Genomic DNA, 15,110 nt, shown 5'->3' on the forward strand with positions numbered 1-15,110 from the left:
TGAAAGTGAGCATGAACAGGATTGCAATGTCTAAACAGAAACTGACTAGGTAGAACAAATTGTGTTACCATTGTGGCAGAGGTTCACATACATCAGACAAATGCAGGTTTAAACGCAAAACTTACAGAGAATGCAACATAGGACACATACAAAGAGCATGTTGGACAGACAAAAATAACTGGACTGCACAGGAAAGATAAAAGATCAATAAGTCAAGTTGCAGTTTTAACTCTGCATACTGTTGGTGAAAAATCTGATGATAAGAATGACACAGGACTGAGTAGCCTTGAGATTTACAAGCCACATCCCCTGCAATAGAGTCAACTGAAACTAATTAAGAAAGGAACTGGATGATGCACCAGCAGTGTCAAGGATGGCATTGGAAAACTCAAATACATCAAAGATAAAATAGTGCTAAAATGAAAGTGCCATACTCCAAGTTTTACAAAGCCTACCCAGTTCCTTATGTCATCCGTGATAAAGTAGTCAGAGAGCTAGATTGCACGGAGGCTGAAGGAATTCTTTCCAAGGTTGAGTGGAACCCATGGACAACTCCAGCGATCACAGTAGCCAAGAATAGGTCTGTCAGGATCTGTGGTGATTTTAAGGTCACCATTGACCCAGTATTGAAAATAGATCAATACCCTCTGCCCAGGAGGAGGATATTTTTGCAAACGTTTCTGGAGGAAAACACTTCAGCAAAGTGGACTTAGCTGAGGCCTTCCTACAGATGGAGATGGAAGAAGAGTCCAAACCGTTTCTCATCATAAGCACTTGCAAAGGGCTTTATCACTATCAAAGGCTTATTTATGGAGTAGCATCTGCACCTGAATTCTGGCAGAAAGCTATGGACGCTTTCACGGCTGCCCAGGCACTCAGTATTACGTGGATGACATCATTGTTACCGGTGAGGATGACAAGGAACAACTCCAAGATCTCAAGACAGTGTTAAAAAGATTGTAAGATTATGGGCTCAGAGCTCGACGAAACAAGTGAGAATTATTTAAACCTAGCATCACTTACTGTGGTCACACCATTGATGCACAAAGATTAGACGTGTGTTGAGAATATTCAAGCAGTACTAGATGCCCCAAGGTCAAAGGACATGTCACAACTGCGGTCTTTTTTAAGATTTGACAATGACTTTAACAGGTTCCTGCCAAACCTAGCTACTGCGCTCCACCCCTTGAACTCATTACTACAGATGGGGAAGAAGTGGGCAAAGCAGTGTGAGAAGGCTTTCAAAAAGGTAAAGGAAACTGTGATGTCAGACACTGTACTCACACATTATGATCCACATTGTCCAGTGAAGCTTGCCTGTGACTCCTCGCATTATGGTATAGGTGCAGTCATCTCACATCTTATGAGTGATGGAAGTGAACGCCCCATAGCCTTTGCATCATGTTCCCTTACCACTGCAGAGAAAAATTACGCACAGATTGACAGAGAAGTCTTGCATCTAGCCTGGGGTGAAAAATGTTTCAACCAGTATGAGCGTTTACCCTTGTTACTGATCATTAACCACTTGTGTCCATTTTCAATCCACGGAAGGATGCTCCACTAACAGCAGCAGAACGAATGTAGAGATCAGCTCTGTTTCTTGGAGGATTCAATTACAAGATCAAATTCAAGAGGTTGACTAATCATGGAAATGCTGATGGATTGCCCTGTTTACCCTTGGAAAAGGAAATACTTGAAAAATTTACAAAAGAGGACACGTCCCTTGGTGTATTCTCCCTAATACAAATCAAAAGTCTCCCTATTATGACAAAGACGATGCAAAGAGAAAGCAGAAAAGACCCTACACTGTCTCAGATCTATATGGCCACCCAAAATGGCTGGAATGTGCAGCAGAAATTCCAGTTGCCCCATTTTTACCAGTGGTGGAATGAACCCCCTTGAAGGGGTTGCCTTATGTGGAGATTGAGAGTTGTCATACCATCCAAGCTTAGAGCTGAAGTATTGGAGGAGCTACATGCTGGTCATCCAGGTGTGGTCAAAATGCAAGCATTGGCTCAAAGCTTTGTCTGGTGGCCTGGGATAGATCCGCAGATCAAGCATCTTGCCATGTACTGTATGGGATGCCAACACATCCAGAGGAGAGGTGTTCAGAGCTGAAGGAATCACTTATTGCCATTCCAAAGTCAACTTCTACAACCACCATGGAAGAAACCCTAGAACCTCAGGTTGTTTCACAGCCACAAGTCTCAGCTGCCAAGCAGAGTGACCCCTCTTGTCAGGAAAGTCATTATCCCACAAGAGTATGAAATCCTCCACAGAGATTAAATGTTTCAGCCTGAAAGGGACAATTTAAAATTTACTATGCTGTGGATGTCTATACAGTAGTTGTATACCATGTATATGGTTGAGATGTGTTCAATACTGAGTTGGAGTTTATAGCTAGAAGGGAGTAGTGTTGCGTATTTAATATTTCAGTAATATTTGAGTAATATTGTAAATATATTGCCTGATTAAGCTTTCTTTGTTTGCATATTTCATTACCGGTTGTATGTAAGAAGTACGAGAACAGCATATTTTATTTCAACCACGTCATATTGTGTGTGTCTCACAAAAGTAAAATGAAAATAAGCACACTCATCCTGGGCTCCTGTGCTTTTCTTTCAATTAATTTTATGTTTTGGTGTTACAAAACGTAACAATACCTTCCTGAGTTTCAGGTTTATTCATTGATTCATCTTGGTTGGTTGTTGAAATTAATTTCATCTGTTGGAACTTTACTTTCTCTGTACAAGGAGTGATAGCCTTCAGGTGGCGAGTGAGAGCTCCAGATTCCCGAAAACTCATCCCACACATCCGGCACTTATATGGACGTTCATCTGTGAGAAAAAATGACAACAGTTTATATCTTCAGAGTATCTGCAAGTCCCAGCAATCGTTTGGACTCAAGTTCTCAAGACTCAACAACATTCTCTCCTTCCAAAGAATTTAATTGTTTTAAACCCACCTAAGAGGTAAATCTTGCAATATTACTTAGCCATGATCAGACTAGCACTGCAGCAGTCAAATAAACCTAAGCTTTACAAAATTAAGCCTATTCAGGCTGTAAACTTCACCATGTCATGAGCCACTCTTAAATCACTTGGTCGTCAAAGGTTGAAGATATAAACAGACACAGAGATAAACGTAGAACAGAGAACAGTACAGGCCCTTTGGCCCACTATATTGGCCAACCTTTTAACCTACTCAAGATTCAAGATTGTCATTCTTCAATACATGAGTGTAAAGGAAAACAAAATGATTGTTACTCCAGTTCTCCAAGATCAATCTAAAGTCCTCCATTTTTCCACATAGTTCTCCATTTTTCTTTCATCAACGTGCAATATGGATGAAAAAACACGCAACAGAGAATGAGAATATAGGGACACACAACAAAGATACACATCTTTTCAGGAGTTATTTAACTCCACAGTGTCATAGAACCCATCAATATTGGTAAACATACAATAAGCAACAGGGCTACTGTTTAATTAACAGTAGCTAAAGTAACAGAACTTAATGCAAATACTAGAAAAGAAGTACAAAATTGTTGATAGTGGTGCAAAGAAAAGGGAACAATGTGCTCCCTACTTAATGAAATGCAAAGTTTGTTAGAGCCAGAACATTCACTTCACATGGCACTTCTCACCTGTGTGTCGTCGGTTGTGTCTAACTAAAGATCCCTTGGTTCTGAAAGCCATTCCACATATCTTGCATTTGAAAGGCTTCTTGTCACTATGGGTAACCATGTGTGCCTTTAAGATGACAGCCTGCAAATATAACATCAGATCCTCTGAAAAGTTCAAGGCTGTTGGATTCAAGTTACATACACATATGCACATACCTTAAGCTTGAACTTCTGCACTGAAATTCAGACACAGCAGAAATTAAATCCCATTAACCTCACTAACACTGCACATCCACAAGCTTCTTAATTCACACACTGTAATAAAGCTCTTGAACTGGGTTCTGGGTTCCCTCCTCAGTTTTCGAGTTAACTGCTTGCAGAATACTTTCAGAGACACTCCTGGCTGCAGGGTTTCAGAATTCTTATATGTACTGTAAATGGAGAACACATGTCTACTTTCTCTCAAAAAAAACACTTGCTTGGTCATTTTCAATTATCTTTCTACTACAATACCCCATTTCACATTTTACTAATGATTAATTTTATTACCATTTACCATCACACTCAAAGAAGAGGAAGTATTCTAAAGGCAGGATGATGCAACTTTGGCTGACAAAGGAAGTCAAAGCCAACATAAAAGCAAAAGGGAGGGCATATAATAGAGAAAAATTTAGTGAGAAGTTAAAGGATTGGGACATTTTTAAAAACCAAGAGAAGGCAACTAAAAATTCCATGGAGGCAAGGAGGGAGGAAGATTAAACACGAAGGTAAGCTAGGCAATAATATTAAAAATGATACCAAAAGTTTTTTCAGATATACAAAGAGTAAAAGAGAGGTGAGATTAGATATAAGACCGCTGGAAAATGACAAGGAAGAACTGAATAAGTATTTTGCATCAGTTTTCACTGTGCATGATGGAGAGTGCTCGATAAATGCATTCTGTACACATGTGCATTCACACATCAACACAAACATTGCCTTCTCATTCAGCTGTCATTGTGCTGAGTGTGCGCACTTCAATGTCTTCCCCTGGTATATTCTTATAATGGGTTGGCTTTATAGTGTTTTCCCACCATACACTTTAAATTAAAGATGTCCTGGTGCCTAAAAAAAATGGGGCTGATCACTCTCAGTATCAGGGAGAGAGAGATCAAGCTACCAGGAGTTCACATTGCACATAGTATATAGCTTACAATTGTGTTTTCTGGTAGATATCTTTTTGTAAGTATTAGCAGTTTGCTTTTTGCTATTTTTACTCATTTTTTGTAAGTTTCATTTTGATGCACAGAATAAATACTCTTGCACAACAGTGCCAAGCAACTCCAGCCATTCTTTTCTTCGGTCAAAACCCAAGTATGTCATGCTATGGAAGACACGAGCAGTATGCCAGGATTTCGAGTGTCTAAGGGCAGAAGTGAACGCAATTGCTATTACTAGGGAGATGGTGCTTGGGAAATTGAAAGGTCTGAAGGTAAGTAAGTCATTTGGACCTGATTGACTCTACCCCAGGGTTCTAAAAGAAGTAGCTGAAGAGACCATGGAGGCATTCGTAGTATCTTTCAAGAATCAATAATCCTCTGGCATGGTTCCAGAGGACTACAAACGTCACTCCACTCTTCAAGTGAGGGAGGCAGAAGAGGCTCACCTGGCCTCAGTAGTTAGGAAGATGTTGGAGTAGATTGCTAAGGACGTGGTTGCGGGGGTACCTGGAAGCACATGCCAAAATAGACCAAAGTCAGCACGGCTTCCTTCAGGAAAAATCTTGCCTGATAAATCTGTTGGAATTCTTTGAAGAAATAACAAGCAGGATAGACAAAGGGGAATCGGTGCATGTTGTGTACTTGGATTTTCAGAAGTACTTTGACAAGGAGCTGCACATGAGGCTGCTAAACAAGATAAGAGCCCATGGTATTACAAGAAAGATATTAGCATGGATAGAGCATTGACAGGAGACAAAGACTGGGAATAAGAAGATCCTTTTCAGATTAGCTGACAGTGACCAGCTGTGTTCCAAAAGGGTCTGTGTTTGGACCGCTTCTTTTTACGTTGTATGCCAATGATTGGAATGATAAAATTCATGGCTTTGCAGCTGATAAGAAGATAGGTGGAGGGGCAGGTAGTGTTGAGGAAGCAGACAGGCTGCAGAAGGGCTTAAACAGGTTAGGAGAATGGGCAAAGAGGTGGCAGATGGAATACAGTGTCAGGAAGTGTACGGTCTTACACTTTGACAGAACTAAAAGCATAGACTATTTTCTAACAGGGAGAAAATTCAAAAATTCGAGGTGCAAAGGGATTTACACTCATGCAGGATTCCCTAAAGGTTAATTTACATGTTGAATCGGAGGTGGGGAAGTCAAATGCAATGTTAAGCACTTATTTCAAAAGGACTAGAATTTGAAAGCAAGGATGTAATGCTGAGGCTAAACAAGGCACTAGTGAAGCCTCACCTGGAGTACTGTGAACAGTTTTGGGCCCTTATTTAATAAAGGATCTGCTGACATTGGAAAGGGTACAGAGGAGATTCATGTGAACGATTCTGGGAATGAAAGGATTATAATATGAGCAGTGATTGAAAGTTCTGAGCCTGTACTCATTGGAATTTAGAAGAATGAGGGGGGCTTTCATTGAAACATATCGAATGTTGAAAGGCTGAGATAGAGTGGATGCGCAGAGGACATTTCCTATGGTGGGGGAGTCGAGGACCAAAGGGCACAGCCTCAAAATACAGGGACATCCATTTAGAACAGAGATGAAGAGGAATTCCTTTAGTCAGAGGGTGATAAATCTGTAGATTTCATTGCCACAGGCAGCTGTGGAGGCCAGGTCACTGAGTACATTTAAGGCACAGGTTGATAGGTTCTAGATTAGTCAGGGCATAAAAGGCTATAGGGAGAGCGTAGGAGAACAGGGTTAAGAAGGAAATGGATCGGCCATGATGAAATGGTGCAGCAGATTTGACGGGCCAAATGGCCTAATTCTGCTCCTATGTCTTACAATCAAACTGACCGTTTTAAAGGTCTTTTCACAGACTTGACACATGAAGCGTCCCTCGTCAGTCAGAACCATTTCATATCTCTTCTTTTCAGCCCCACCCTCTTCCAGGTTCTTCTGGCAGTTCTGACCATCAGTCACTTCACTGGTAAGCTGTTCTGTCTGTTGCAGTTGAGAGTATTCACAAAATTGTTCCTCTGAGATCTGACATGCCTTGTTGGCCCCAGCATCTGGAAATAGAATCACAACTTAGAATGCAAAATGCAGCATCACATTGACTTGAGGCTGATACAGCTGCCATTCTTGAAGAAGTATTACATTGATCTAGGATAAATGTTATTCTTTGAATACTGCCCAACTTAAAGTCTCAGTATAATCTTCCCACACTTTTACCTCAAAACTTTCTTAAGGGCTGACTGGAAAAGAAAATTCACCATATATAAGTACTTTATATTTGCTGATTCAGAAAGACCAACAAGAGGTGAGTTTTGCCTGAATAGTGTCACAGTACGAAGTTACACCTAATTAGCCAGACCAATCAAAAAGTGACTAATGAGTTGTGGGAGAGACTTTTGGGTTATTGGACTCTCTTCCAGGGAAGATTGGACCTGTACAGAAGAGATGGTTTGCACCTGAAATAGAGGGGTTTACTATCCAAGCGGAAGGGTTTGGATTGGTGGGGGGAGGGGGTTTAAACGAGAGATGCAGAGGGATGGGAACCAGAGTGATAGAACAAATAGTAGTTGTGGAGACAGATAATCTTCAGACCTCAGACAAAGTCAGGAATCAAAAGACTGAGCGTGGTGCATCTAATCAATTTCCCCCGGGATCAATAAAGTACGACTACGACTATGACTAATGTCCTGAGCTGCATATATTTCAATGCAAGGAGCATCAATGGAAACGCAAATGAGCTCAGGGCATGGATCAACATCTGGAATTATAATATTGTAGCCACTAGTTGAGACTTGGTTACAGGAGGGGCAGGACTGGCAGCTCAATACTCCAGAGTAGCACTGTTTTAGACACAACAGAGCAGGAGTGATTAAAGGGGGAGGAATGGCACTACTAGTCAGGGAAAATGTCACGGCAGCACTCAGTCAGGACAGACCGGAGAACTCGTCTAGTGAGGCTTTATGGGTGGGACTGAGGAATACGAAAGGTATGACCACATTAACGGGGCTGTAATACAGACCACTCAACCATCCAAGGGATTTAAAGGAATGAATTTGTACACAGAGATCATAGACAGTTGCAAGAAACATAGCTGGTTTTAACTTTCCACATGTTGATAGGACTTCCATACTATAAAAGGACTAGCTGGGATAGAGTTTGTCAAATGTGTTTCTTTAATCAGTACACACAGGTCCCAACAAGAAAATGTGTGATACTTGATTTACTATTAGAAAATGAGACAGGACAGGTGACAAAAGTTTATGTAGAGGAATTTGCATCTAGTGATCATAATTCCATTAGATCAAAGTAAATATAGAATAATATAGGTCTGTTGAGATTCTAAATTGGAGAAAGGTCAATTTTGAAGGTATCAGAAAGGATTTGGCAAGTGTGGATTGGGACAGGTTGCGTTCTGGCAAGGTGTACTTGGTAAGTGGAAGGCCTTCAAAAGTGGAATTTTGGAGTACAAAGTTTGTATGTGCCAGTCGGAATATAACATAAAGACAACAAGTTTTAGGGAACCTTGGTTTTCTAGAAATTTTGAAGACCTGGTTAAGGGGAAAAAAAAGGTGCATAGCAGGTATAGGCAGCTAGGACAAATGAGGTACTTATGGAGTACAAAAAATGCAAGAGAACACTTAAGAAGGAAATCAGGAGGGCTAAAAAGGCGTAGAGCAAGTGAAATCGGCAATCGCCTCTGATCTGGGCCGACATTTATGTGCCAGGCAGTACCTAATTAATTAGTTTGTTTATTTTGGCTTTTTTCTTAAAGATGTGCTGGGTGCGTCCCAGCTACCGCTGCACCCCTGCATTCTTCACAGCCCGGAGACTGGGGACCACTACCCTAGCAGACGAGATGAAGGAGAATCCTGAGGGATTCTACGGATATGTTAAGAGCAAAAGGATTACAAGGGACAAAATTGGTCCTCCGGAAGTTCAGAATCGTAATCTATGCGTGGTGCCAAAAAGGATGGGGATCTGTATTTACTCGGGAGATGGACACAGATAGATGTAAGGCAAAGCATCAGTGAGGTCACAGACCCTTTACAGATTACAGAGGAGGTGTTTGCTGTCTTGAGGCAAAGTAGGGTGAATAGATCCCCAGGGACTGATAAGGTGTTCCCTCAGACCCTGTGGAAGGCAAATGTAGGAATTGCAGGGTTCCTAGCAGATATATTTAAAATCATCCTTAGCAACAGGTGGCATCCGTTAGTCTTGCAAGACCATGGATCTGCGCCTGGAAAGTCTTCACTCTCCAGGTCGCAGGACTGGGCAAGGTTGTACGGAAGACCAGCAGTTGCCCATGCTGCAAGTCTCCCCTCTCCACGACACCAATGTTGTCCAAGGGAAGGGCATTAGGACCCATACAGCTTGGCACCCGTGTCGTCGCAGAGCAATGTGTGATTAAGTGCCTTGCTCAAGGACACAGTACATTGCCTTGGCTGGGGTTCGAACTCACAACCTTCAGGTCGCTAGTCCAATGCCTTAACCACTTGGCCACGTGCCCAAGCAACAGGTGAGGTACCAGAGTATTGAAGGATAGCTAATTTTGTTCCGCTGTTTAGGAAAGGCTCTAAAATTAAACCAGGAAATTATAGGCTGGTGAACCTGACATCAGTAGTGGGGAAGTTATTGAAAGGTATTCTAAGAGACCAGATATATGAGTATTTGGTTAGACAGGGACTGATTAATTTGGGATAGCCAGCAGGGATTTGTGCATGCTAGGTCATCTCTAAGCAATCTTATAGACTTTATCGAGAAAGTTAGCAAGGAAGTTGATGAAGGCAAGGCAGTGGATATCAACTACATGGACTCTAGTAAGCCTTTGACAAGGTCCCATATAGGAGTTTGGTCAAGAAGGTTCAGTCACTCGGCATTCAGGAAAAGGTAGTAAACTGGATTAGACATTGGCTTTGTGGGAGAAGCCAAAGACTGGTAGTAGATGGTTACCTCTCTGACTGGAAGCCTGTGACTAGTGGAGTGCCACAGGGATCTTGTGCTGGGTCCATTGTTGTTTGTCATGTACATCATTGATCTGGATGATAATGTGGTAAACTGGATCAGCAGATTTGTGGATGACACCAAGATTTGGGGTGTAGTGACAGCAAGGAAGACTATCAGACCTTGCAGCAGGATCTGGACCAGCTGGAAAAATGGCCTGAAAATGGCAGATGAATTTAATTATGACAAGTGCGCAGTGTTGCACTTTGGTAGGACCAACCAGGTCAGGTCTTACATAGTGAGTGGTAGGGCACTGAGGAGTGCAGTAGAACAAAGGGATCTGGGAATATAGGCCCATAATTCAATAAAGGTGGTTATCACAGGTAGGTAGCGTCGTAAAGAAATCTTTAGGCACATTGGCCTTCATAAATCAAAATATTGAGATGGCATGGTGTGCTGAAGTTACATAAGACATTTGTGAGGCCTAATTTAGAGTACTGTGTGCAACTTTGGTCACCTACCCACAGGAAAGATGTAAATAAAGTTGAAAGAGTACAGAGAAAATTTAAAAGGATATTGTCAGAACTGGAGGATTTGAGTTATAAGGAAAAGCTGACTGGGTTAGGACTTTCTTTGAATAGGTTAGAAGATTAAGGGGAAATTTGACAGAGGCATACAAATTATGAGAGGCATAGGGTAAATGCAGGCAGGCTTTTTCCACTGATGTTTGTGGCACTACAACTGGAGGTCATGGGTTAAGGATGAAAGGTGAAAAGGTTAAGGGGAACATGAGGGGAAATTTCTTCATTCAGAGGGTTACAGGAGTGTGGAATGAGCTGTCAGCATAAGTGCTGCATGCAAGCTCGATTTCAACATTTAAGGAAAGTCTGAATAGGTACTTGGGCATGGGCAGCTATGGTCCAGGCACAAGTCAATGGGACTAGGTAGTTTAAATTGTTTGATGTGGACACATTACAAGAAGGGCTGAAGGGCCTGTTTCTGTGCTGTACTTTTCTATGATGAATGCATGTCATATCTCAGAGATGAGAGTCTGCAAATACTGGAATCGGAGCAAAGACATAAACTATTGGTGAAACTCAGTAGGTCGAGCAGAATCTGTGAAAGAAGCATCACTTTACCTCCATAGCTGACACTTGACAAGCTGAGTTCTTTCCTTTGCTGCACTTCATGCCTCATTTGGGAGTATCAAATGGCAGCAATGAGTGCTCAGAAAGACAATGTTTTTAATTTCAAACTGGCATCCATTCACTTGACAAGGAAACAAATATATAGAGATTAATCTTTTTCCAATGCTACCTCACCTGAATGTGATTTGCTGTTTGCTTCAGTTTGTGCAAGGGAAGCCACAACCAACTGTGTGAGAGTGATTGCCGAGTCCAAGGGCACAGACTCCTGAAAACACAGTGAAGAAGAGGATGAAAACCAGGCTCCAAGATGGCAAAGTCTGCTACAGTTAAACAAATGGTTTACTTTCAACTGGAAAGGTGGAAAACATAAATCTCTACTGTTAGATAATTCCCTTCTCAGGTACCCAAGGAGGGTAGTTAACCATTAAGCCTAGCCAAAAAGAAATAAAACTCTAACTTTTCAATTATTTACATTTGCAGAATTAAGAGAGGCAGGGCAGGGGTGGTGGGAGAAATGAGAAGAAAAGGGGGATGGAGGATGGAGAAAGAAAGAATAAGAATAGAGAATGGGGTGATAGTTTTCAGTTGTGGTGGGTTCAGAAAATGGCGAGTTGGGATGAGACAGTGGGAAGAAGTGGTGAGATGAGGAGGTGGAAAAGGACTGACAAACAATAAGGAAAGAGGAGATCAAAAAGTTGTGAGAAGAATTTAAATGATTCTGGAATTACCACATCCTTTTACTGTTGCTACAATTAATGCATGAGGTGATGATAGGGAGGTCTTACGAAGGGAAGCCATTACAAGTAAAAGGAATGAAAAAAGTCAGAAAGGAGGTGCAAAATTATAGAGCAGAGTACACAGGAAAGACCAAAATGCTAATTACAAAAGAGATTGCGCCTAGGGTATCGATACATTAAGTACCAACTACCTCAAAAGCTGTTTGGTTGAGATGGAGATGCTTAGGACAACCTGTGGATGGAGCCTGGTTCCGCTGGCATACTTTCTGCAATTTGTGAGTAATGAACCCCTCCAAGCTGCAAAATTCTGCCTGACATCGGCCACATTTATGAACATCATGTTCTTCTGCAAGAAAGATCCCAGAGTTAACACAATGAATAAGCTCTAGCAATGCAAACATTACTTAATTCAAATCAATGTTTTCATGTCATTTTAAGACTTCCACTTGCAAAAGCACCAACTATCTGCTTTAGTGAATGAGTTGACAACTTGGAGGTCAGCTTCCAAATACATGCATACAGTTGAGCGGTCAGCATCCTCGTTCTAGTTCAATCCTTCCATTTACCGACCTCCTGCTCTGGTTTCCAAGTCCATCACTTAAGTTTGAACCCTCCCAAGCAGCTTTAGTTCAGACACAACCCATCCCTTGTGCAAGTTCCACTTACCCTGGAAGAAAGCCTAATGATCCATAAATGAAGCCCTCCCTCCGGCACCAGCTCCTCAGCTACATAATGAACTGCACTACCTTCCCATTTCTTACCTCACTAGCACATGGCATGAGTGGTAAATCTGACCCACCTAAAATCATTAGTGCCAATGACCCTTGAGACAGAGCCGGTAAATGGCTTTCCCTGTGACAGTCAGTAAGAACATACATCTGATGTGTCTTTTTTTGAAGATGATCACAATCACAACATCCAAGGTACTTTGACACATCTGCCTTTTCTCAAATTAGGACAATGACATGAGGTTTCATGACTGAAGTCATTTCTCAGCAGGGATATTGTCTGCTCCCAAGGCCCTGTTGCTCTTTAAATAAGCAAATAACCTTTTCAAGTTCTTGAGAATCAGGGCTGGCTGCAAAATTCTTTGTTGTTCAATTAAGTCAAAAACGCTGGCACTGAGGTACAGTGAAGCTGAGTAGATCTCTGAAGTGTTCCTTCCAGCAGGTGCTGGCTGCCTCTCTTCTTGATAAGAACATTAGTTCTTGCAATTAATTGCTTTCCCCAAATAGCCTTTGAAAAGTCCACTGAACTGTCTATGGCCCAGGTTTCAGTGTCAACTCAGTCCTAATGGAAGATCTCAACCTGAAATGATGATTGCCACTGCTTTGTCTCCACAGAGGCATCATGAAATGCTGAGTTCTTCTAGCAGTTTTTTTTTGGTCCAAATTCTATCATCTGGCATCTCTTAAGTCTCTATCTGCAGCAGTATTGTGTTTACTGTTAATTTATTCCTGGATCTTATGTACATCCTCATCAGAATCTCAGTGGTGATGCAGGTTGCAACCTGAAACATCACAATTCCTTTTCACCTCACTGCAGAATCTGCTGAGTTCTTCCAGCAGATGGTTTGTTGCTCAACAAACTGATCCTGGTTCTATTATGTAAAAAAAAGCTAAGAGCTTCCCCAAAGACCATGAGAGCTATTTTTCAGTTTGGGAACAGCAAAACTGATCCTCTTGCAGTAACATTTGTGTTGTTGCTTTTGATTTGCTTCAAAGTAACATAGAAACATAGAAAACATACAGCACAATACAGGCCCTTCGGCCCACAAAGCTGTGCCAAACATGTCCCTACCTCAGAATTACCTAGGCTTTACCCATAGCCCTCTATTTTTCTGAGCTCCATGTAGCCATCCAGGAGTCTCTTAAAAGATCCTATCGTTTCTGCCTCCATCACTGCCGCTGGCAGCCCATTCCACGCACTCACCACTCTCTGCGTAAAAAACTTACCCCTGACATCTCCTCTACATCATCTACTTCCAAGCACCTTAAACCTGTGTCCTCTCGTGTTAGCCATTTCAGCCTTGGGAAAAAGCTTCTGACTATCCACACGATCAATGCCTCTCATTATCTTATACACCTCTATCAGGTCGCCTCTCATCCTCCGTCGCTCCAAGGAGAAAAGGCCGAGTTCACTCAATCTATTCTCATAAAGCATGCTCCCCAATCCAGGCAACATCCTTGTAAATCTCCTCGTTCTATGGTTTCCACATTGAAGGTAAGGTTGTTGCCATGACACCATGCCATTACGCTATCTCCTTCCTGTCCTACTCATTGTTATTTGAGATCCAGTCCACGACGGTGGTCATTTGTGAACATATAGCTGGAGCAGCATCTGGTCACATAGGTGTGAGTGTACAGATAACAGAGAGCTGAGGATACAGCTTTGTGGAGGATGATCACTGCTGCCTATCCTTACTGATTGCAGTCTGTTGATCATGAAGTCAAGGATCTACTTGCAGAGTGGGGTGCTAAATCCTTGGTCTAGAAGCACCATGCTGGTTCTGGATTTCATTTTGGCATTCAACACAGTTGTCCCACAGACCTTGGTGAACAAACTCCTAAATACACCACTGTGCTGCAGAGTGTTAGACTTCCTAACCAAAAGATCTCACACAGCCAGGATGCACAACCGCTCCCCCCTCCCCAACATCCTCAGCATGGGTGCCTTCCCAGAGCTGTGTGCTGAGCCCACTGCTGTTTACTCTACTTACACATGACTGCATGGCCAAACACCTGAGTAATCACATTGTCAAGTTCACCAATGACATGACAGCAGTGGGACTTACCACCAACAACAATGTAACAGCCTACAGAGAGGAGATGGAAGAGCCTGAGGCCAGGAGCTGGGTAAATGACCTCTTCCTCAAAGTCAACAAGACAAAGGACATGGTTATCAACTTCAGGAGAACTCGCTTCACTCACACCCCTCTTTATAGTGGTGGCAAAGTAGTGGAAACTGCGAGCAGTTTCACATTCCTGGGGTGCACATTTCTCATGGACCCAAAGCACAACAGGGAATGCTCACCAACACCTCTGCTTTCTGAGGAGACTGAAGAGAGCTGGACCACACATATCAATACTGACATCCTTTTTCAGATTCTCAGTAGACAGCATCCTAGCCTGCTGCATCACTGCATGTTGTGGAAACTGCTGCAGTGGACAAGAAGGTTCAACAACAGGTAGTCAAACCTGCCCAATGCTTTGCATCAGTCTACAAGCCTTCAAGGACAGATATACAGAAAAGTGCTGGAAATGGACCAGTAACATCATGCAGGAGCCCACAACATCCACCTTTCCCATGCACCGTTTGTCCCACTCCCACAACATCCACACCAGGACCACCAGACTCAGAAACAGTTACTTTCTCCAAGCAAGGCTGATCAACACCTCCACCCCACCACCACTACTTTATCATTTCCTGCCAGTCACCTTATGAAGACACTCTGTGCCTAGCATCACTTTATAACGTACAACTAAGCTGTGT

The 15,110-nt window shown here is 42.3% G+C and overlaps 1 protein-coding gene across 6 annotated transcripts in view; it reads right to left on the minus strand.

Moving 5' to 3' along the window:
* The window catches only part of e4f1 (E4F transcription factor 1), a 67,798-nt gene that overhangs the window by 48,677 nt on the left and 4,011 nt on the right, over positions 1 to 15,110 (minus strand). For 4 of the 6 annotated variants that reach the window (XM_072268336.1, XM_072268339.1, XM_072268335.1 and 1 more), the window contains exons 2-6: positions 11,810 to 11,964; positions 11,056 to 11,146; positions 6,632 to 6,846; positions 3,647 to 3,767; positions 2,664 to 2,837 (exon numbers count right to left, since the gene is read on the minus strand). In XM_072268336.1, coding sequence (XP_072124437.1) covers positions 2,664 to 2,837; positions 3,647 to 3,767; positions 6,632 to 6,846; positions 11,056 to 11,146; positions 11,810 to 11,964 — 756 coding nt within the window. The remainder of the gene's footprint in view (positions 1 to 2,663; positions 2,838 to 3,646; positions 3,768 to 6,631; positions 6,847 to 11,055; positions 11,147 to 11,809; positions 11,965 to 15,110) is intronic. The other 2 variants (XM_072268340.1, XM_072268341.1) reach the window with 1 other exon arrangement.

Source organism: Mobula birostris, chromosome 9 (assembly GCF_030028105.1).
Source record: "Mobula birostris isolate sMobBir1 chromosome 9, sMobBir1.hap1, whole genome shotgun sequence".
NCBI lineage: Eukaryota > Metazoa > Chordata > Chondrichthyes > Myliobatiformes > Myliobatidae > Mobula > Mobula birostris.